At 49.3% G+C, this 21,927-nt stretch overlaps 1 protein-coding gene across 4 annotated transcripts in view; it reads left to right on the forward strand.

The window, feature by feature from the left end:
- Positions 1 to 13,084, forward strand: part of LOC140195624 (uncharacterized) — a 155,254-nt gene extending 142,170 nt beyond the window's left edge. For all 4 annotated transcript variants that reach the window (XM_072254283.1, XM_072254282.1, XM_072254285.1 and 1 more), the window contains 3 exons: positions 1,177 to 1,385; positions 5,545 to 5,598; positions 12,549 to 13,084. In XM_072254283.1, coding sequence (XP_072110384.1) covers positions 1,177 to 1,385; positions 5,545 to 5,598; positions 12,549 to 12,618 — 333 coding nt within the window. In that variant the 3' untranslated portion in view covers positions 12,619 to 13,084. The remainder of the gene's footprint in view (positions 1 to 1,176; positions 1,386 to 5,544; positions 5,599 to 12,548) is intronic.
- Positions 13,085 to 21,927: the final 8,843 nt, after the last annotated feature.

Here is a 21,927-nt window from a genome sequence, read left to right on the forward strand (position 1 = left end):
TTGGCAGAAGAAATAAATGGGCAGACTATTATTTAAATGGGGAGAGAATTCAAAGTTCTGAGATGCAACGGGGCTTGGGAGTCCTCGTACAGGATACCCTTAAGGTTAACCTCCAGGTTGAGTCGGTGGTGAAGAAGGTGAATGCAATGTTGGCATTCATTTCTAGAGGAATAGAGTTTAGGAGCAGGGATGTGATGTTGAGGCTCTATGAGGCGCTGGTGAGACCTCACTTGGAGTACTGTGGGCAGTTTTGGTCTCCTTATTTAAGGAAGGATGTGCTAACGTTGGAGAAGGTACAGAGAAGATTCACTAGAATGATTTCGGGAATGAGAGGGTTAACATATGAGGAACGTTTGTCGGCTCTTGGACTGTATTCCTTGGAGTTTAGAAGAATGAGGGGAGACCTCATAGAAGCATTTCGAATGTTGAAAGGCACGGACAGTGTGGATGTGGCAAAGTTGTTTCCCATGATGGGGGAGTCTAGTACAAGAGGGCATGACTTAACGATTGAAGGGTGCCCATTCAGAACAGAAATGTGAAGAAATTTTTTTAGTCAGAGGGTGGTGAATCTATGGTATTTCTTGCCATGGGCGGCAGTGGAGGCCAAGTCATTGGGTGTATGTGAGGCAGAGATTGATAGGTATCTGAGTAGCCAGGGCATCAAAGGTTATGATGAGAACGTGGGGGAGTGGGACTAAATGGGAGAATGGATCAGCTCATGATAAAATGGCGGAGCAAACTCGATGGGCCGAATGGCCGACTTCTCCTTTGTCTTATGGTCTTATGGTATCTAAGAGTCTCTTAAATGCCCCTAAATGCCTCTATCACCAGCCCTGGCAGGGTGTTCCACTCACCCACCACTCTCCATGTAAAAATCCTACCTCTATTCCCCCTGTTCTCTCCTCCAATCACCTTAAAATTATGCCTCCTGGTATCAGCCATTTTGGCCCTGGGGAAAAAGTCTCTGGCTGTGCACTCTGTCTGTGCATCTTATCGTGTACTCCTCTATCAAGTCACCTCTCATCTTCCTTCACTCCAAAGAAAAAAGCTCTAGGTTGTTCAACCTATCCTCATCAGACATGGTCTCTAATCCAGACAGCATCCTGGTAAATGTCCTCTGCCCCCACGTGGCCCGTGAGTAAATCTCTCACAGAGCTGGTTTCTGTCTCCCCTCAGGTGCCGAATGAAGAGGAAACGTTGTTTAATTGGCCGGGGTCGAATGCGGATGCCTCAACCTCAACCTCCTCCTCCTCTATCTATGTCGACAGTTTCCGTCAGAGCAGGAAGAGGCCGTGGTGTGAGCTGGATCGTCAGGAATTTCCTCCTTGGGGGCAGACTGTGCAGCTCATCAACACGGAAACCCAAACACGGCCCCCCGTATTGAAGTGAGTATTGTGGCCCTCCCCTCACCAAACCCTGCCCAGAGCCCTCAGCATCTCTTCCCTGTCAACCCTCACCCCGACTCTCCTCGCTCACTCGATCCTGGCCAGTGACCCCTCCTCCTTCCCAGGATTCTTCCTCTTTCCTGTCCACAAACACTCACTTCACTCGCGATTTCTTACCCCTCGTAAAATCTGCTTCTCCTCACCTTCCCCCTCCGTCTATCTCCTCCTCCCCCAACCCTAGATAGAGTGTATGTGGAGAGGATGTTTCGTATAGTGGGGGAGACAAGGACCGGAGAGCACAGCCTCAGAATAGAGGAATGTCCATTTAGAACAGAGATGAGTCTTTAGCCAGAGGGTGGTGAATCTGTGGAATTCGTTGCCGCTGACGGCTGTGAAGAACAAGTCACTGGGTATGTATGTAGCAATAGGTTCTTGATTAGTCAGAGTGTCAGAAGTTATGGGGGGAAGGCAGGAGAACAGGGTTGAGATGGATAATAAATCAGCCATGATGGAATGGCAGAGCAGAGTCGATGGGCCAATGGTCTAATTCTGCTCGATCTGTGTGTGGTGCTGTTCAACCAGCGGGAGAGTGGGTGAAAGCTGACACAAGCAGAAGGTGTGAGGTCTTGCACTTGCGGAGGAGGATTCTAACGGTGGGTTGAGCCGGATTGCAGATGAGTGATGAGCAGGTCATGTGCCTGTACATGAATCACAACAGGTTCGTCGACGTTGCTGCAAGTACTTAAGGAAGGCAGCGTATTGGCGTTTTGTCCTGATGAACCGGCATTCTCCCAGAGGATTCCGGGAGGCAGAGGTGGTGAGCACGAGCAGGCTGCGGGATGGGGCACAAGCCCATGTTCTTCATTTTGCTGATTAAGCAATGAGGGGGATTGAAACATCGAGATGAATGCGGAGGTTTGGAGTTCGTTTGGGTGCTTTAGCGCTCTGCAGTATCCGAGAGGATTCCGGGAGGCAGAGGCAGTGTATGTGAACCTCATGGCGAGCGGGCTGCGGGATGGGTCGCAAGCCGATTGAAGCAGCGAGGGATATTGAAACATTGAGGCAAATGTGGAAGGTGAGAGGCGGCTGCCTGCCTTTTGATCGCTGGGGATAGCTCTGCTGTGGAGAGGGGAGAGCCAGCTGCTGTGCCCAGAGAATGTTACCCAGGTTTTCTGCATTTTGGATATGGACTTTTACTATAGACTTTTTTCAGTCTTAAAGTTTTTCATATTCTGTGTTTTTCACCCCATCTTTCTTTTTTTTTGTTAGGGGAGGAGGATTTGGGGGTCGATATGTCTGTTCTGTTTTGTTCATTTTTTGTGTGGGAGGAAAGATTTGGGGGTTAATGATTGTGTTACCTTTCTTTTCTTACTTGGTTTCATGGCTACCTGGAGAAGAAGAATTTCAGAGTTGTATACTTTGATAATAAATGAACCTTGGAACTGTCCTGATGAAGGGTCTTGGCCGGAAACATTGACTGATTATTCCCCTCCATAGATGCTACCTAGCTTGCTGACTTCCTCCAGCATTTTGTGTGCATTGCCCAAGGTTTCCAGCCTCCGCAGAATCGCTTTTGTTTATAAATGGCGAATTCGCCTTTGTGTGAAGGGTTTGGGGTTTACAAATGGAGAGGTATCAGAACACAGAGCACAGAACAGTACAGGCCCTTCAGTCCACAATGTTGAGCCAATTCGTTAACCTAGTCCGAGATCAATCCAACACTTTCCTGCACGGAGCCTCCATTTTTCCATCATCCATGTGCCTGTCTCAAAGTCTCTAAGTGTCCCTAATCTACCTGCCTCTACCACCACCTCCAGCAGCACGTTCCACGCACCCACCACCTTCTGTGTAAAAAGTTGTTTCTGACATTCCCCCCCCCCCCCATACTTTCTCCAATCTCCTTAAAATTATCCCCCCTCATCTTAGCTAAGAAAAAGTCTCTGGCAGTCCACTGGATTCCCTGCCTCTTGTATGGCTCAATCAAATCACCTCTCATCGTCCTTCGCTCCAAAGAGAAGAGCCTGTCTTCATAAGATATGTCTTATCTCTTAAGACATGCTCTCTAGTCCAGGGAGCATCTTGCGGTGTGGTAGCTTAGTGCTCAGCACAATGCTGGGCTTAATTCCTGCCACTGTCTGCAAGGAGTTTGTATGTTTCCCCGTAACCATCTGGGTTTCCTCAGGGTGCTCCAGTTTCCTCCCACAGTCCAAAGACATGCCAGTCAGTAGGTTAATTGGTCAGTATAAATTGTCCCGTGATTAGGCCAGTGATCAGTGATGGGTGGACAGTGTGCCAAAAGGACCTATTCCACACTGTATCTCAATAAATAAAAAAAGTAAATCTCAGCAAACAAGGGAAAATCTGCAGATGCTGGAAATCCGAGCGACACACACAAAATGCTGGAGGAACTCAGCAGGCCAGGCAGCATCCACGAAAATAGAGTACAGTCGATGTTTCGGGCCGAAACCCTTTGGCAGGACTGGAGAGAAAAAGCTGAGGAGTAGATTTAAAAGATTGGGGGGGGAATAAACACAAGGTGATAGGTAAAACTGGGAGGGGAGGGGGTGAAGTAAAGAACTGGGAAGTTGATTGGTGAAAAAGATACAGGGCTGGAGAAGGGGAATCCGATAGGAGAGGACAGAAGGCCGTGGAAGAAAGAAAACGGGGGAGGAACACCAGAGGGAGGTGATGGGCAGGCAAGGAGATGAGGTGGGAGAGGGAAAAGGGGATGGGAAATAGTGAAGGAGAGGGGTTGGGGTGGGGCATTACCGGAAGTTAGAGAAGTCGATGTTCATGCCATCAGGTTGGAGGCTACCCGGACGGAATATAAGGTGTTGTCCTTCCAACCTGAGTGTGGCCTCATCATGACAGTGGAGGAGGCTCTGAATAGACATATCGGAATGGGAATGGGAAGTGGAATTAAAATGGGTGGCCACTGGGAGATCCTGCTTGTTCTGGCGGATGGAGCATAGGTGCTCAGTGAAGCGGTCTCCCAATCTACACCAGGCCTCACCGATATACAGGAGGCCACACGGGAGCACTGGACACAGTATATGACCCCAACAGGCTAACAGGTGAAGTGTTGCCTCACCTGGAAGGACTGTTTGGGACCCTGAATGGTAGTGAGGGGGGTGGTGTAGGGACAAGAGTAGCACTTGTTCCACTTGCAAGGGTAAGTGCCAGGAGGGAGATCAGTGTGAGGTACAGATGGATAAGGGAGTCGCATAGAGAGCGATCCCTGCGGAAGTCCTGGCATGGAATATAGAACAGTACAGCACAGGAATGGGCTCTTTGGCGCACCATGTTGTGCCAAACCAGCTAATAAATAAATAAATAAAATAAAAACTAATCCCTCCTGCCTACACAATGTCCACATCCCTCCATCTTCACATTCATGTGCCTTTCTATAGAACATAGCTCAGCCTATAGACCTACTCCCTAATCTGGATTGAGTGTTGATCCCGATTCCAACGTCTTCAGTCTCCATTTTAATCCCTAGGCTGGCACTCCTCACCCCTACCACCCTCTGCCCCAGCAAGGCTCCAGAACACTGTGAGCAAGGCTGGTATTCCCCCACCCTTATCACCATCTTCCCCTCTCTCGCCCAGCAAGGCTCCAGACCACTGCCCCTGTCACAGTCAAGGGTGGTGGCCAGTGCGATCATGTTTGCTGTTGTGTGCTGGGGCAGCAGGCTGAGGGTAGCAGACACCAACAGAATCAACAAACTCATTCGTAAGTCCAGTGATGTTGTGGGGATGGAACTGGACTCTCTGACGGTGGTGTCTGAAAAGAGGATGCTGTCTAAGTTGCAGGCCATCTTGGACAATGTCTCCCATCCACTACATAATGTACTGGTTGGGCACAGGAGTACATTCAGCCAGAGACTCATTCCACCGAGATGCAACACAGAGCGTCATAGGAAGTCATTCCTGCCTGTGGCCATCAAACTTTACAACTCCTCCCTTGGAGGGTCAGACACCCTGAGCCAATAGGCTGGTCCTGGATTTATTTCCTGGCATAATTTACATATTACTATTTAATTATTTATGGTTCTATTACTATTTATTATTTGTGGTGTAACTGTAACAAAAACTAATTTCCCCCAGGATCAATAAAGTATGACTATGACTATGATTAACTCTTCTCTCCCACCCCTCAGGAAAGAGAAGAGGGACTGCATGGACTCTGGCCTCACTCTGGGCTGGGAATGCAGGTAGGTACTGACGTGTTAAGCCGGTAGGCTCTCTCTGTGAGACACCCTTACGCCCCCGCCCCCGCCCCCCCACCAACACGTGAACTCCCCTTCAAACTCTCTGTCAGAATTCCAGTCTCTCCCTGTCCATCTGTCTGCTCGGATTTGCTCATGAAGGCACCTGCCGTCAGGCACGTCGGGAGACGGGAGCAGTGACCCCACCTTGCCCTGTCCCACTGCACCTGGGAGCCACAGTCCGCTTTGTATGGACTGGGATTGTTTAACAAGAGGGGGTGTTAACATCTCAGTGCATGCTTACTCCCCATGCAGCACCCCCTCAGTACCACCCCTTTGTCTAACAATGCTATACAAGTTTATTTACATCACAAATACACAAGGTCCACGTATTCAGTACTTACAAGACAGTGAGTAGACTCAGATTAAAATATGCTTACTACTGTCTATAAAAAACAGTCAGTACCCTGTGGGGCCCATCGCTCACGGAAATCCCCCAATGTGCCCTTTGTGACCGCGTGCTCCCTCTCCAAGGACAGCCGGGCACGGATGTATCCTCGGAAAAGGGACAGGCAGTCGGCCTCCGCTTTCCGCCGCCTAGACCTGTGAATGGCCATCATGGCCAGGCCCACCTCTCGCCCCCCCCCTTCTGAACTGGATGATCATACATGACGAGCGTGGGACTAAAACGCAGCCAGGACCTCAGCAGCTCCTTGAGAAACTCAAACAGGGGCTGCAACCTCTCACATTCTGTGTACTCATGGTACACTGACTCGTCCCACCCGCAGAATGGACGAGTGGACGGGGTGTCAGTAAACCTGCTCAGGAACCTGTTGAACGGGACTGCCTGTTGCAGTACCTTCCACCCCAGATCCCCAGTGTACAGAGGAAGCTCCCCTGTGTACAGAGACTGTTGAATGGGACTGCCTGATGTACTGCCAGGTCCCCGGTGTACAGGGGAAGCATCCCCCGTGTACAGAGACTTCCACTGGGGACCCTCTCCACTGCCGGACGGTAACACAGACCGCCAAGGTGACTCTGGTCGGCAGATGAAGGCGAGGAAGTGGAAGGTGTGCAGGAGCAGTCCGTACAAGAAGCACCTTGGAGCATCACAGGACGGCACGTAGATACAGACATCCATGCGAGACGGCTCACGTCGTGCAGGACCCTCTCCCACGTGGTCTCCTGAGACCTGGGTCCGACGAGCACGTTGGGTGGTGATGCAGCCGGAACCCCTCCACTTCCCCATGGTCTCCCAACACCCACCGTAATACGATCAGGACCAGGACCAGTCCGCTCAGCAGACAGAGCACCTTTCCCCAATGACGCAGGAGCACCCTGCCCAGGTAAGGCCAGAGCCCATGCCCTTGCTTTCTCCGTAAGAGTTTAACGGGCTTTCTTCTGCGCGAGCCAGACATGCAGGTTGAGGCCATTTGCGTGGATCACCACACACCTTCTCTACTTGGGGGTCTACCTGAGCTTGACGGAGGCCTGGTCGGTGAACTGGCAGGATTTGGAGACGAAGATCTCTGCCCGATTGGGGCGCTGGTCAAGCCTCCTTCATACGTTCTCATTCTGGGGAAATGCTTTAGTGATCAATCAGCCGGTTTGCCTCTGTGGTGTGGTAGAGCTCTCTGCATTAGTCCCACTCAAGTCGTTCATGTCCAGGTCCCAGAAGAGGCTGGTGGACTTCTTCTGGGGCAATAGAGGGCATTGGGTCTCTGCAGCTGTCCTGAGCCTTCTGATCGCGGAGGGCAGTCAGTCCTTGGTGTGCGTGTGTACCCAGCTGGTGGCTCTCTGCCTCAGGACCCTGCAGAGATACTTGTACTGAGACCAGACTCCGAGGTGGCATGTGCTGGTGACTCACTTTCTCCAGCAGGAACGCTGCCTGCAGGACGGCACACGGATTCCAGCAGACAGCGTCAGCCATTCCACTCTGAGGGAACTATCCCACTTCTACTGGGAACTGTGGTGTGGGCTGTCAAGGACCCGTTGCCTTAGCTAGCAATTCCACAGCAATGAACAGCAAGTTGGACATGGGCCACAAAATGTGTCCTGAGCCCGAACACTCACAGATTCCCTGGAAGGTACTTCTGGTCCACCCTGTCAAACGACTTCTCCTGGTCGAGAGGGAGAGAAAGGCGACTGACAGACTGGCACAGGTAGGTCAGATCCCAGACAAGGTGGATATTGTCCTGGATCGACCACACTGGGACTCAGGGTGAACCACTTGTGCCAGCGCGGACGATTGGGCATCACCCGGGCAATGATCCTGTACTCCGCACTGAGGAGGGATACTGGGCGCCAATTCCGAAGGCAATGAACATCCCCCTTTGTCAGCGGGGCCAGGACTGCTCTGCGTCAAGAGAGGGGCATCTCACACATCACCATGCTCTCCCCCAATGCCCTCACATAATCGGCCCCTAGGGTGTCCCAGAAGGCCCAGAGAAATTCGACCGTCAACCCATCTAGCCCCGGGGATTTGTCTCTCTTCAGCTCGTTAGGGGCACTGGTCAGCCCCACCAGAGAGAGTGACACCCCAGGCTGCTCAACTGACTCTCGGCAAGTCCCCCCACAGAGGCTTTCGCACATCCTCACTGCGTGGGTCCGGAGGGAAGAGAGCCTCGTAAGAGGAAAGCATTTCACCACAATTCTTGCTGGATCCGTGACGGAGGAGCCATCCTCTGCAGCAACTCCACTAGCTGCCTGTGGACACCCCTCCCCTTCTCGAGAGTAGAAGGGTGCGGCCTAGTCCAGATCCTGCAGCATCCTCGCGTAGGAGCCTCGGGACCTCTCAAGCTGCAGTTACCTCTGCTGTACTCATCCCAGAGGGGCTGGTCCGCATCGGTCAGCTCCAGCCGGGATTCCAGGTCGAGCCGATCCATCCCAAACATCCACCACTTGGTCGACCTGTGCACATATTCCTAGCAGAGCAGTTGGATGTGAGCCTTGTCCACATCCCACCAGAGCCGCAGGGAGGGGAAACTCCCCTGCTCCTCCCGCCAGGACTTCCAGAACAGCCGGAATGAATCCCGGAACCGGCTGTCTTCCTAGAGATATAGAGTTGGTTGATGCGTAAGCCCCAACCCCTTTGTATCTCCTTGAGAAAGCACAGAGGTCAGGGTGAAAGCTCTGCCAGGCATTGACCAAGTCTGAGGACTCGACCAACGGTAACTTCCTCACTGATGTTCAGCTGCTCTGAGGACCAGTGTGGTCCCTCTCCTCGAGGGTACAGTTGAAATCACCCTCTATGATAATGCACTCGCTCCGATCTATGGACCTCAGCAATGGAGGCACCTCTGGGAACAGGCAGGCCTGCATCAGGCCGGGCTCAGGGGTGTACACATCAGCAAAGTGCACTGGCACACTGTCCTGACGCGCGGCGAGGTGAGGCAGACGGCCTGGTACGAGTTCCTATTTCAGGCTGACAAGAGGGCCACCCAGCTGGAAGTGGAGCTGAGGTGTCTCATGTGGACACCCCCACCCCCGCCATTCCAGGAGCCAAGTAGATTCATCTCCGGGAACAGTACAGGATTCCTGCAGGAATCTCACCACGTATCTCGCATCCCAGAGGACAGAGAGATGGTGGAATCTACCGCCATTGATGTTAAGGGTCACAACACTCAGCTTCATGGTGCATTTTACTGAGACCCCTCACCAGAGCCCCTGGACGAAGGATCGGAGCTCTCCTTTGAGCCCTCTCCTCCCTTCACCCTGTGACCCTCTCCAGGGACTCCAGGAGCCTCTTGAACTGACGCCGATCCTCACGGGTCACCTCAGCTCCCCTCCCCTTCGATTGGAGGATCACGCGGATCGACTGGACGACCCCTCCCAGACCCGACCCGCGATCAGTGGCCAACTGGGCCTTGAAAGGTTTCTTTCAGTAATCCCGTAAGAACTGTCGGATCTCCTCCAGAGAGACAGGCTGTGACTCGGTGCTGGGGTCGAGGAATTCAGCCATCTCGCCTTCAAAAATGTCCCCCTCTTCCCCCTCACTGGGTCTAACGCTCTCATCCCCCTCCAGGTAGTCGTCATCTACACCTGATGTGACCACCTCACTCCTCACCCTCACTGTAGAACCATCCCTCACTGTAGACCCCATCCCTCACCCCTCACCCTCACTGTAGACCCCATCCCTCACTCCTCACCCTCACTGTAGACCCCATCCCTCCCTCCTCACCCTCACTGTAGACCCCATCCTTCCCTCCTCACCCTCACTGTAGACCCCATCCCTCCCTCCTCACCCTCACTGTAGACCCCATCCCTCACTCCTCACCCTCACTGTAGACCCCATCCCTCCTTCCTCACCCTCACTATAGACCCCATCCCTCCCTCCTCACCCTCACTGTAGACCCCATCCCTCACTCCTCACCCTCACTGTAGACCCCATCCCTCACTCCTCACCCTCACTATAGACCCCATCCCTCACTCCTCACCCTCACTGTAGACCCCATCCCTCTTCACCCTCACTGTAGACCCCATCCCTCACTCTTCACCCTCACTGTAGACCCCATCTCTCCTTCCTCACCCTCACTGTAGACCCCATCTCTCACTCCTCACCCTCACTGTAGACCCCATCCTTCCCTCCTCACCCTCACTGTAGACCCCATCCCTCCCTCCTCACCCTCACTGTAGACCCCATCCCTCACTCCTCACCCTCACTGTAGACCCCATCCCTCACTCCTCACCCTACTGTAGACCCCATCCCTCCCTCCTCACCCTCACTGTAGAACCATCCCTCACTCCTCACCCTCACTGTAGTCCCCATCCCTCCCTCCTCACCCTCACTGTAGACCCCATCCCTCACTCCTCACCCCTCACCCTCACTGTAGTCCCCATCCCTCCCTCCTCACCCTCACTGTAGACCCCATCCCTCACTCCTCACCCTCACTGTAGACCCCATCCCTCACTCCTCACCCTCACTGTAGTCCCCATCCCTCCCTCCTCACCCTCACTGTAGACCCATCCCTCACTCCTCACCCTCACTGTAGACCCATCCCTCACTCCTCACCCTCACTGTAGATCTGACCACGGGCTCTATCCCATCCCTCTCTCCTCGCCCTCACTGTAGACCCAACCACGGGCCCTACCCCATCCCCAGGACCATAGAAACCATAGAAACTACAGCACAGAAACAGGTCTTTTGGCCCTTCTTGGCTGTGCCAAACCATTTTCTGCCTAGTCCCACTGACCTGCACATGAACCATATCCCTCCATACACCTCCCATCCACGTATCTGTCCAATTTATTCTTAAATGTTAAAAAAGAACCTGCATTTACCACCTCGTCTGGCAGCTCATTCCATACTCCCACCACTCTCTGTGAAGAAGCCCCCCCTAATGTTCCCTTTAAACATTTCCCCCCTCGCCCTAAACCCACGTCCTCTGGTTTTTTTCTCCCCTTGCCTCAGTGGAAAAAGCCTGCTTGCATTCACTCTATCTATACCCATCATAATTTTATATACCTCTATCAAATCTCCCCTCATTCTTCTATGCTCCAGGGAATAAAGTCCCAACCTAGTCAACCTTTCTCTGTAACTGAGTTTCTCAAGTCCCGGCAACATCCTTGTAAACCTTCTCTGCACTCTTTCAACCTTATTTATATCCTTCCTGTAATTTGGTGACCAAAACTGAACACAATACTCCAGATTCGGCCTCACCAATGCCTTATACAACCTCATCATAACATTCCAGCTCTTATACTCAATACTTTGATTTATAAAGGCCAATGTACCAAAAGCTCTCTTTACGACCCTATCTACCTGTGACGCCACTTTTAGTGAATTTTGTATCTGTATTCCCAGATCCCTCTGTTCTACTGCACTCCTCAGTGCCTTACCATTAACCTTGTATGTTCTACCTTGGTTTGTCCTTCCAACGTGCAATACCTCACACTTGTCAGTATTAAACTCCATCTGCCATTTTTTTAGCCCATTTTTCCAGCTGGTCCAAGTCCCTCTGCAGGCTCTGAAAACCTTCCTCACTGTCTACTACACCTCCAATCTTTGTATCATCAGCAAACTTGCTGATCCAATTTACCACATTATCATCCAGATCATTGATATAGATGACAAATAACAATGGACCCAGCATTGATCCCTGTGGCACACCACTAGTCACAGGCCTCCACTCAGAGAAGCAATTCTCTACCACCACTCTCTGGCTTCTTCCATCAAGCCAATGTCTAATCCAATTTACCACCTCTCCATGTATACCTAGTGACTGGATTTTCCTAACTAACCTCCCATGCGGGACCTTGTCAAAGGCCTTACTGAAGTCCATGTAGACAATATCCACTGCCTTCCCTTCATCCACTTTCCTGGTAACCTCCTTGAAAAACTCCAACAGATTGGTCAAACATGACCTACCACGCACAAAGCCATGTTGACTCTCCCTAATAAGTCCCTGTCTATCCAAATGCTTGTAGATTCTGTCTCTTAGTACTCTCTCCAATAACTTACCTACTACCGACGTTAAACTTACTGGCCTATAATTTCCTGGATTACTTTTCGATCCTTTTTTAAACAACAGAATAACATGAGCCACTCTCCAATCCTCCGGCACCTCACCTGTAGACAGCGACATTTTAAATATTTCAGCCAGGGCCCCTGCAATTTCAACACTAGTCTCCTTCAAGGTCCGAGGGAACACCCAGTGACTCCCAGGGTCACTCTGCTGCTGATGTGATACTTCACTCTCTCAACATCTTCTGGCAGTCTCCAAAATTGTTCCTTGGTGATTTTGCAGCAAATTTTCAACTTTAGGAGAGAGGGCTGTGACACCGTGAGCCTCCCTCAGTACCACCCCTCTCGCAGTGACCTCCCCTCCATCGGTACTGCCCCCTCCCACATTGGTGAGATTCTTGACCCACTGAGTTGTGGGGATGAAGGGGATTTGGGGATGAACTGGTCTCTGGTGAGCCTGAAGGAAGGTTTGATCGATTTGCCCTCTCTGCAGGTCGGAGCCTCCTGTGTTAGAGAAGCAAGACTGCAGGTACCCCACAAAGAAAGACTTCGACAATGTCTAAGCAGTATATTCAGCCGCACGTCCACTCTCTGGATCCAAGTGTGACCACGTTAACCCTGTGTGTACCGGAAAGCAGCCTCCTTCATCCTGGGCTGCAAGGGCCCTGCACTGTTATCGCTGTGGCAGGGCGAAGGGGAAATAGTGCCGGGTTATTCTCGAGGGCTTGGTTCTGGCTTCAGCTTGCCATCAGCAGTACATTACGAAACTTCTGAATCTCATCCAGTAATGGTTAGGATTTTTTTCTGCTTCTACCCGTCTGCTGGAAGAGCTCTGCAGCAGGATCCCAGGTCGAATGGGAAGACAGTAACGTCCTCTGGCAGTGAGGAGCACTTGTTCAGTTTTTGAATTTTTACTTTTTCATACTTTACAGTTTTCCATTTTTTTTGGGCTCTGCTGTGAAAGAAAGGAGCATGTGATTGACAAATAAAAACTCTCAGTTAAATTGATCAAAATCCCTGGTTGTAATGGCTAACACGAGGGGGTGCAGCTTTAAGGTGCTTGGAGGTAGGTACAAGGGGGATGTCAGAAGTAAGTTTTTTTTCACAGAGTGGTGGGTGTGTGGAATGCAGTGCCGGTGGAGGCGGATACATAGGGTACTGTACCTGGAGCTTAGAAAAATAGAGGGCCATGTGGTAGGGTAATTCTAGGCAGTTTCTAGAGTAGGTTACAACATTGTGGGCTGAAGGGCCTGTAACGTGCTGTGGATTTCAATATTCTAATACTCATTTATGTAAACAAAGGGTTGGGGGCTGAATATTTTTACAATGGACTGTACATATATAACATATAACAATTACAGCACGGAAACAGGCCCTTCTAGTCTGTGCTGAACTCTTACTCTCACCTAGTCCCACCGACCTGCACTCAGCCCATAACCCTCCATTCCTTTCCTGTCCATATAGCTATCCAATTTCACTTTAAATGACAACATAGAACCTGCCTCAACCACTTCTGCTGGAAGCTCGTTCCACACAGCTACCACTCTCCGAGTAAAGAAGTTCCCCTTCATGTTACCCCTAAACTTTTGCCCTTTAACTCTCAACTCATTTCCTCTTCTTTGAGTCTCCCCCACTCTCAATGGAAAAACCCTATCCACGTCAACTCTATCTATCCCCCTCATAATTTTAAATACCTCTATCAAGTCCCCCCTCAACCTTCTTAACTCCAAAAAATAAAGACCCAACTTGTTCAACCTTTCACTGTAACTTAGGTGCTGAAATCCAGGTAACATTCTAGTAAATCTCCTCTGTACTCTCTCTATTTTGTTGACATCTTTCCTATAATTCGGTGACCAAAACTATACACAATACCCCAAATTTGGCCTCACCAATGCCTTGTACAATTTCAATATCACATCCCAACTCCTATACTCAATGCTTTGATTTATAAAGGCCAGCATACCAAAAGCTTTTTCCACCACCCTTTCCACATGAGATTCCACCTTCAGGGAACTATGCACCATTATTCCTAGATCCCTCTGTTCTACTGCATTCTTCAATGCCCTACCATTTACCATGTATGTTTTATTTTGACTAGTCCTACCAAAATGTAGCACCTCACATTTTTCAGCATTAAACTCCATCTGCCATCTTTCAGCCCACTCTTCTAACTGGCCTAAATCTCTCTGCAAGCTTTGAAAACCTACTTCATTATCCACAACGTCACCTATCTTAGTATCATCTGCATACTTCCTCATCCAATTTACCACCCCATCATCCAGATCATTAATATATATGACAAACAACATTGGACCCAGTACAGATCCCTGAGGCAGACCACTAGTCACCGGCCTCCAACCTGACAAACAGTTACCCTCCACTACTCTCTGGCGTGTCCCATCCAGCCACTGCTGAATCCATTTTACTACTTCCATATTAATACTTAATGATTGAACCTTCCTAACTAACCTTCCATGTGGAACCTTGTCAAAGGCCTTACTGAAGTCCATATAGACAACATCCACCGTTTTACCCTCGTCAACTTTCCTAGTAACCTCTTAAAAAAAATTCAATAAGATTTGTCAAACATGACCTTCCACGCACAAATCCGTGTTGACTGTTCCTAATCAGACCCTGTCTATCCAGATGATTATATTTTCCATCTCTAAGAATACTTTCCCATAGACAGCCAAATGAAACAATGTTCCTCCAACCTACGGTGAACCCACAAAACATACATCACACACACAACACATGAAACAAGATATTACCACAGGTAAGTTAATAAAATATAATACAAAATGCATGTAGTGCACAGCACAGGTAAACAGTAAACAGCTCACTGTCCTAGTTATAAGACCTTGGTGGTGGCAGGGTATTCATTAGTCTCCCGGCCTGAGGGAAGAAGCTGTCACCCTGTCTGCCAGTCCTAGTCCTGATGCTCCTGAACCTCCTTCCGGACGGTAGTGGGTCAGAGAGATTGTGGGATGGGTGGTAGGGATCTTCAACAATGCTTCAGGTAAATGTGACAAATGAGGGCGGGTGGCCTCATCGTGGCAGAAGAGGGCACCACGGACTGACATATCAGAACAGGAATGGGAATTGGAGTTAAATTGGTTGACCACTGGGAATTTCTGGTTTTTGTGGATGGAGCGGAGGTGCTCTACGATTCCCCCCCCCCCCCCCATTTACACTGGGTCTCGCCAATGTCGAGGAGGCTACATAGACAATTCCAGCAGATCTGCAGGTGAAGTGTTGCCTCACCTGGAAGGACTGTTTGGGACCCTGAATGGGGGTGAGGGAGGAGATGAATAGTGAACACCTTGTTTGGGACCTGGCTTTTCTGGTTGCAGCCTGCAGTGACACACTCCCCTGCATCCCACGGGAGCCTCTGTACAATCACAGTCTAAGCCATGGTTGCCCAGTTGTTGCTGAAGTGGTCTGGATTAACACTGAAAAGATTGTGTTAGTGTGGGACCTGCTAACTGCTGGCCCACCGGCAGGTGTGTTCCCCGAGCTTCTGGGCTACACTTCAGTCAGTGATGGCCTTCTGTTGGTTGTGGTTGACCATAGCTGTTGCATCCTACTTGCCTACATGATACACAGCCCAGGGCAGTACGATGTGGAGAGCAAACTTGCCTGGCTGATGAATCCAAAGGACCGACAGAGACCGATTCAGTTTGATACCAGCAGCGTCACAGGAGTTGCCAGTCAGCGTTGAACTCAACGTAGGACTGCCTTAGGGACTCCAGCTCTGGATTTTTCCCTCGGGGTTTACTCCTGAAGCCTTCTCCATGAGTGAGTATAGCCACAAGGCAGTGGAGGTTTGAGATCAGAATTTTCCTTCTAAATGAGCTGCCAACCACAGCTGATGAGCCCCATCTGCCAAAGCGACTGGTTTTAAGGTGCCAGTAACCCACCTTTGCCTCTTGTCAGTAGCAACAGTTCCACCAGTTTAGAAGCCAAGTCACAGTGTACAGGCCAGGAGCTGGACTTGGTTGTCAGAGGCTATTTCAGACGCACTCCATTGGTAGTGGGAGTTTGTCCCCACTGAACCCCCAGCTATGGCAACCTTTAAGAACCAGTACAACAGATATAATGTGTGTGGTAGTGCACTGAAGAGTCTCATGGAAATGAAGGGTACAAGTGCATTATGTAATTATAAGTAGTCCAAAAAGAGAGCAAACTAGTGAGGCAGTTTTCAGGGCTTCATAAACAACTTAGGAAGCTGATGGTGGAGGGGAAGGAGCTGTTCCTAAACCACTGAGTGTGGGCCTTGAGGTTCCAGTCCCTCCTCCCTGATGGTTGTAGTGAGAAGAGGGCATGTCCTGGGTGATGGGGCTCCTTCATGGCGGATGCCGTCTTTTTGAGGCCTCGCCTTTTGAGGGTGTCCTGGATGCTGGGGAGGCTGGTCCCCATGATGGAGCTGGCTGAGTTTTCAACTCTCTGCAGCTTTTTCTGATCCTGTGCTCTGGCCCCTCCGTACCAGACGGTGATGCAACCAGTTAGAATGCTCTCCACGGTACATCTGTAGAAATTAGTTGGTGTCTTTGTTTGATATACCAAATCTCCTCAAATTCCCAATGAAAAATGGAGCATAAGACACAGGAGCAGAATTAGGCCATTTGGCCCATCGAGTCTGCTCTGCCATTCCATCATGGATGATTTATTATCCCTCTCAACCGCATTCTCCTGCCTTCTCCCCGTAACATCCTCTCCGCATCCACTCTATCTAGGCCTCCCAATATTTGATATTTTTCAATGATATATTCTGGTAAGTACAGGCCCAGAGCCATCAAACGCAGCTCGTATATTAACTCTTTCATTTCCAGAATAATTCTTGCCAACCTGCTCCAGACCCTCTCCAATGCTAGCACATACTTTCCCAGATGGGGTCGGAAACTGCTCACAAGTGTGGTCTGACCAATACTTTATAAAGCCTCAGCATTACATCCTTGCTTTTGTGTTTTAGTCCTCTCGAAATGGAGATCAGTAAAAAGAACAAGGTAGGTCAACATATTGGACATTTGGTCCACTGCTACGACTGTACACAGAATGAAGCTACCGGGTACTCACCATATTATCTGATGTTTGGGTGTGAGGTAAGGTTGCCCATTGACTTTTGTTTTGGGACTGGTGAGGAAGACTGACCACCAAAGACTCATCTGAAGTATGTGTCTGATATGAGAAGGGAGCTGAAAAAGGCTTATGAATTAGCTGAGGTCTCAGCTGTCAAGCAGAATCAAGGAAATAAGAGGAGGTATGATAGAAGGTGAGGTTCCCCCAACTCATGCCTGGAGACCGAGTCCTCATAAAGAATTTGGGGCTACCTGGAAAGTATAAGTTGGCTGACCGCTGGGCGGCTACGCCCTATGTGGTGGAGAGTCAGATACCAAACCAGGTGAAACCAGATGATGGGAATGGGCCTGTGAGGATTCTCACTGGAACCACCTTCTACCTCTGGGACAAGGGGTGCGTGCAGACCTAGAGCCTGACCTGGACCCTACACCTAGTGAGAGGACTCTGTGGTGACGTAGGGAGGGGGACTGAAGGACCAGCAGTGGGAAGGATTCGACCGGACCCCACCTCTGAATGTGATACGAACTCAGAGGAAATAGGGGTGTGGTATATGCTGCCCTTTGCAAACTCCCCAATAATTGATGAAGAGATTCCCAACCCTTCTCACACTGAGGCAGGTGAAATTGGGGGAGCTAGCAATGGACAGGCAGGTTTGTGGTTAGAGAATAACGGAAGGCTGGACTCTGGGCATGAAGGTGAGCTCAGCCAAGTGACGAGGGGCCCTGAGTTGTCGGGAGACTCGAGTAGTGGACAGGCGGGAGCCTCCCCAGGTAGACGGAAAAGAGCCCAGGGAGTGTCTGAAACTGAAAAAGCAGATGATGGGATAAGGAGGTCCCAAAGAATCAGGACACCCCCAGACAGACTGGCCTATGCTACACCCAGGGAACAGAGTGAGGCACCTATTGCTTTGGTGAGCTCTGTCACAGCCATTGACGCCAGGGCTGGACTTTTTGCTTTGTATGAAGGGGTGACACATTATCTCAATGTCATGAGGACATGACTAATTTGGTTGGGGGAGAGTGTGACATCTTGGGAAAGGTTTCATTGCTAACATAATGGTCTTCCTGTAGAAGCTGTGTTTGAGTTATGGGTAGAGATAATGGATGCTTTGGAATTTGAGCTGGGTTTTTTTTGTTCAGGGTGAGATGAGGAGAGAAGTTGCTGGAGATAACTGGTCATAGGATCCGAGCCGGTGGGGAGATTGTGATTCGATGGAGCTGGGCGCCAAGATCGACTGAGGATTGGCGATTTGGGCTCCAACCAGTGCACGTTTGACCGTTTAATTATATGGGCCTTTTTTGTTTTTCTCTTTACTAACACTTTAGTTAAGATTCATAAATATAATTCCTTTAATCGCGTGCAGTGTGCTTTCTGTTCTTTCTTGGCAGTGAGATGCAACAGGGTTGCAAATTCCACAGCATCCACACAAAAAGGGGAGGTTGAGGTGGGAGAGTCTGGCGGGACCCGAGACTTACAGACAAGGAAACCAGCTGCGCTTCATAACCTTAAGACTAATGAAGTTCTCCTGGCGCTGCTGTAGTTGTTGCCCTCACTCTGAGACATAACTCACTCAGCGCCACCCTCACTCTGACAGTCCCCTCCCCCCTTTAAAATCAAGGCAGAGGTTGATAGATTCTTGAATAGTCGGGGCATGAAGGGATACAAAGTGGGACATCTGGGAAAGGGTGGGTTTGAGAGAGTGAGGTTGGGACTGAGGGAATAGGAGTGTGACGCTCTTGGAGTGAGGGTGGGACTGAGGGAATAACGCTGTCAGAGTAAGGGTCTGACTGAGGGAGTGATGCTATCAGAGTGAGGGTGGGTATGATCAAGTGACTATCAGAATGAGGTTCATTCTGAGGGAGAGACACCGTCAAACTAAGGTTACGACTCTTACTGTGCGGTGAAGAATCTATGACTCTTTGCCTGAATTAAGTGCAGTTTCCTACGGGCCAAGTTAACCAGGGAGGAGCGGACACGTCGTGAAGAGCAATGTGAACTTGCACATGGAGGTTAAGATGCTACAGGAATTTTGTTTGCCTTTCTCCCCTGCAAGGGAAGGGCCACATGTACTGTAAAAGTGAGGGAGCAGATGGCTGTGTCGCTGGATGATTTTGGAAGTCATTGACTGGGCATTTTGGAAATGTTACTGCTATCAGATGGGGTATGCATTCTAGCATCTCCAGGTAAGTGTGGGTAGAAAGTTCATGGAGTCACCGTCATCCTTCAGTGCTCTCTGGGAATGGGAGTGATGCCAGGAGACGGAGATTGCAGAGTAAAAATCCCGGCCAGTGCACCATCATCTCCAATGAGTGGGCCCCTCACTGGCTGAGGGAGAAGATGCAGAGATTTACCGGGTGCTGAGAACAAGTCTTCCGAGGATAGGCTGAGCAAGCTGGGGCTGATCTGGTTGAAGCAAAGGAGGATGAGAAAGAACTAGATGGAGATGTACAAGATGATAAGAGGCAGAGTTTGAGTGGACAGCCGGACATTTTCACAGGGTGAGAGTGGTTAATACGGCGGGGGGGGGGGGTGTACTTTTAATGTGATTGGAGGTAAGTATAAGTGGGAGGGGGGATATCAGAGGTAGGTTTTACACACAGATTGGTGGGTCTGTGGAACACCCTGCTAGGGGTGGTGGTCAAGGCAGATACATTAGGGACATTAATAAAGCTCTTAGATAAGCACATGCGTGATAGAAAAATGAAAGGTTGTGCAGAGTGGAAGTTTTAGATTGATCTTCGAATAGAGTCGGAGACCTGTTCTATTTTCTATGCATTACTTGGCCTAATGAAGATACGATGGATAAACCAATCCAATATTTTGTTTCTACAGAAGTTGCAGGGACTTTGGTGACAAACTAGGGGTCCTGAGTGACGAACAGCTCCGACAAGCTTTCATGGAGAAATGAAGTGTCTGGAAGGAGACTGGATACGTATCAGTAGGGTGGATTCTTGTTCATTGGTGTATCAGTTAATCAGGGCAGCGGCTTATTTGGGACACCTCTTAAACAACAAATACTAATTGAGAAAATAGCTGGGATTCGCTTCATTTATTCGGACACCCTGTCGCTTATTTGGGGCAGGAGATTGTTGCTGATCAGTTTCTAACTAGCGTCAGTCACGTGCTCTTGTGTGGCCATTAGACACTACACCGTGCTTAGTGCAAACAGTGTTTAAATACCATCAGTTGTGTGTGTTTGTGTTCAAAGAGCAGTGATTTTTGTCACTGATAGTTGGTGAGAGATAAGCAACAGGACAATTCTGAACTGTTTTTGCTCACTGCAGTTTCAAGCGTTCAGACTTGGAGATATTAGAAATGGCCAGGAGTGAAAATGAAACTATTTCACCACTTCAACGAGCTAGTGCTGCGAAGAAATTGAAGGTATCGACAAACATCTTGAATGTTACAATGAAAATGAAGATTTGAAGGATACAATTGTTGACAGCATGGTATGAAGGCAGTCCGTTATCTGCACTAATTTTGTTCATTTACAGTCAATCAAAAGAACACAGCTACATACACTGGCAAATTCCTCCATCGATAACTATTAGAAATACACAGTTTTATAGTACTGTGGTAGAATTGGTAGTGTTCTAATAAGTTCTGTATTTTGTTTAAATCTATAATTTGTTATTCAGTTAAATGGTCCGACATGGGAGGCTGCTCCAGAAGCAGGAGGAGCCAGAGAGTGGTAGTAGCTGGTTGTCTCTCTGACTGGGAGGCCTGTGACTAGAGGTGTGCCTCAGGGATCGGTGCTGGGTCCGTTGTCACCTATACATTTTGTATTTTGTTTTTGTATTTGCAAAGTTTATTGTCTTTTGCACATTGGTTGTTTGTCTCAATTGTACGTGTTTTTTCATTCACTCTATTGTGTTTCTTTGTATTAACTGTGAATGAATCCCAGGGTAGTATACGGTGACACACAGTACATGGTCTTTGATAAACTGGGATGACACCAAGATTGGGGCATGGTGGACAGCAAGAAAGGCCATCGAATCTTGCAGAGGTTCTGGACCAGTAGATGGAATTTAATCCAGGCAAGTGAGAGGTGTTGAACTTTGGGATAATAAACCAGGGTAAGACATAACACACAGTAAATAGATTAATACATTATAGAAACATAGAAAACCTACAGCACAATACAGGCCCTTTGGCCAAAAATGCTGTGCCAAACATGTACTTACTTTAGAAATTACCTAGGGTTACCCATAGCCCTCTATTTTTCTAAGCTCCAGATACCTATCCAGGAGTCTCTTAAAAGACCCTATCATATCTGCCTCCACCACTGTTGCTGGCAGCCCATTCCATGCACTCACCACTCTCTGCATAAAAAAACTTACCCCTGACATCTCCTCTGTACCTACTCCCAAGCACCTTAAAACTCTGCCCTCTTGTGGCAACCATTTCCACCCTGGGAAAAAGCCTCTGACTATCCACACGATCAATGCCTCTCATCATCTTATACACCTCTATCACCTCTCATCTGCCGTCGCTCCAAGGAGAGAAGGCTGAATTCACTCAACCTATTCTCATGAGGCATGCTCCCCAATCCAGAAAACATCCTTGTAAATCTCTGCACCCTTTCGTACGGCCAGATTTGGGAACAGCTTCTTTCCAACTGTGATAAGACTGCTGAACGGATCCTGACCCGGATCTGGGCCGTACCATCCAAATATCCGGACCTGCCTGTCGGTTTTTTTTTTGCACTACCTTACTTTCCATTTTTCTATTTTCTATTTATGATTTATAATTTAAAATGTTAATATTTATTAATTTTGACTTTTAAATATTTA

The sequence above is a fragment of the Mobula birostris genome, chromosome 3, assembly GCF_030028105.1.
Source record: "Mobula birostris isolate sMobBir1 chromosome 3, sMobBir1.hap1, whole genome shotgun sequence".
Taxonomy (NCBI): Eukaryota; Metazoa; Chordata; class Chondrichthyes; order Myliobatiformes; family Myliobatidae; genus Mobula; species Mobula birostris.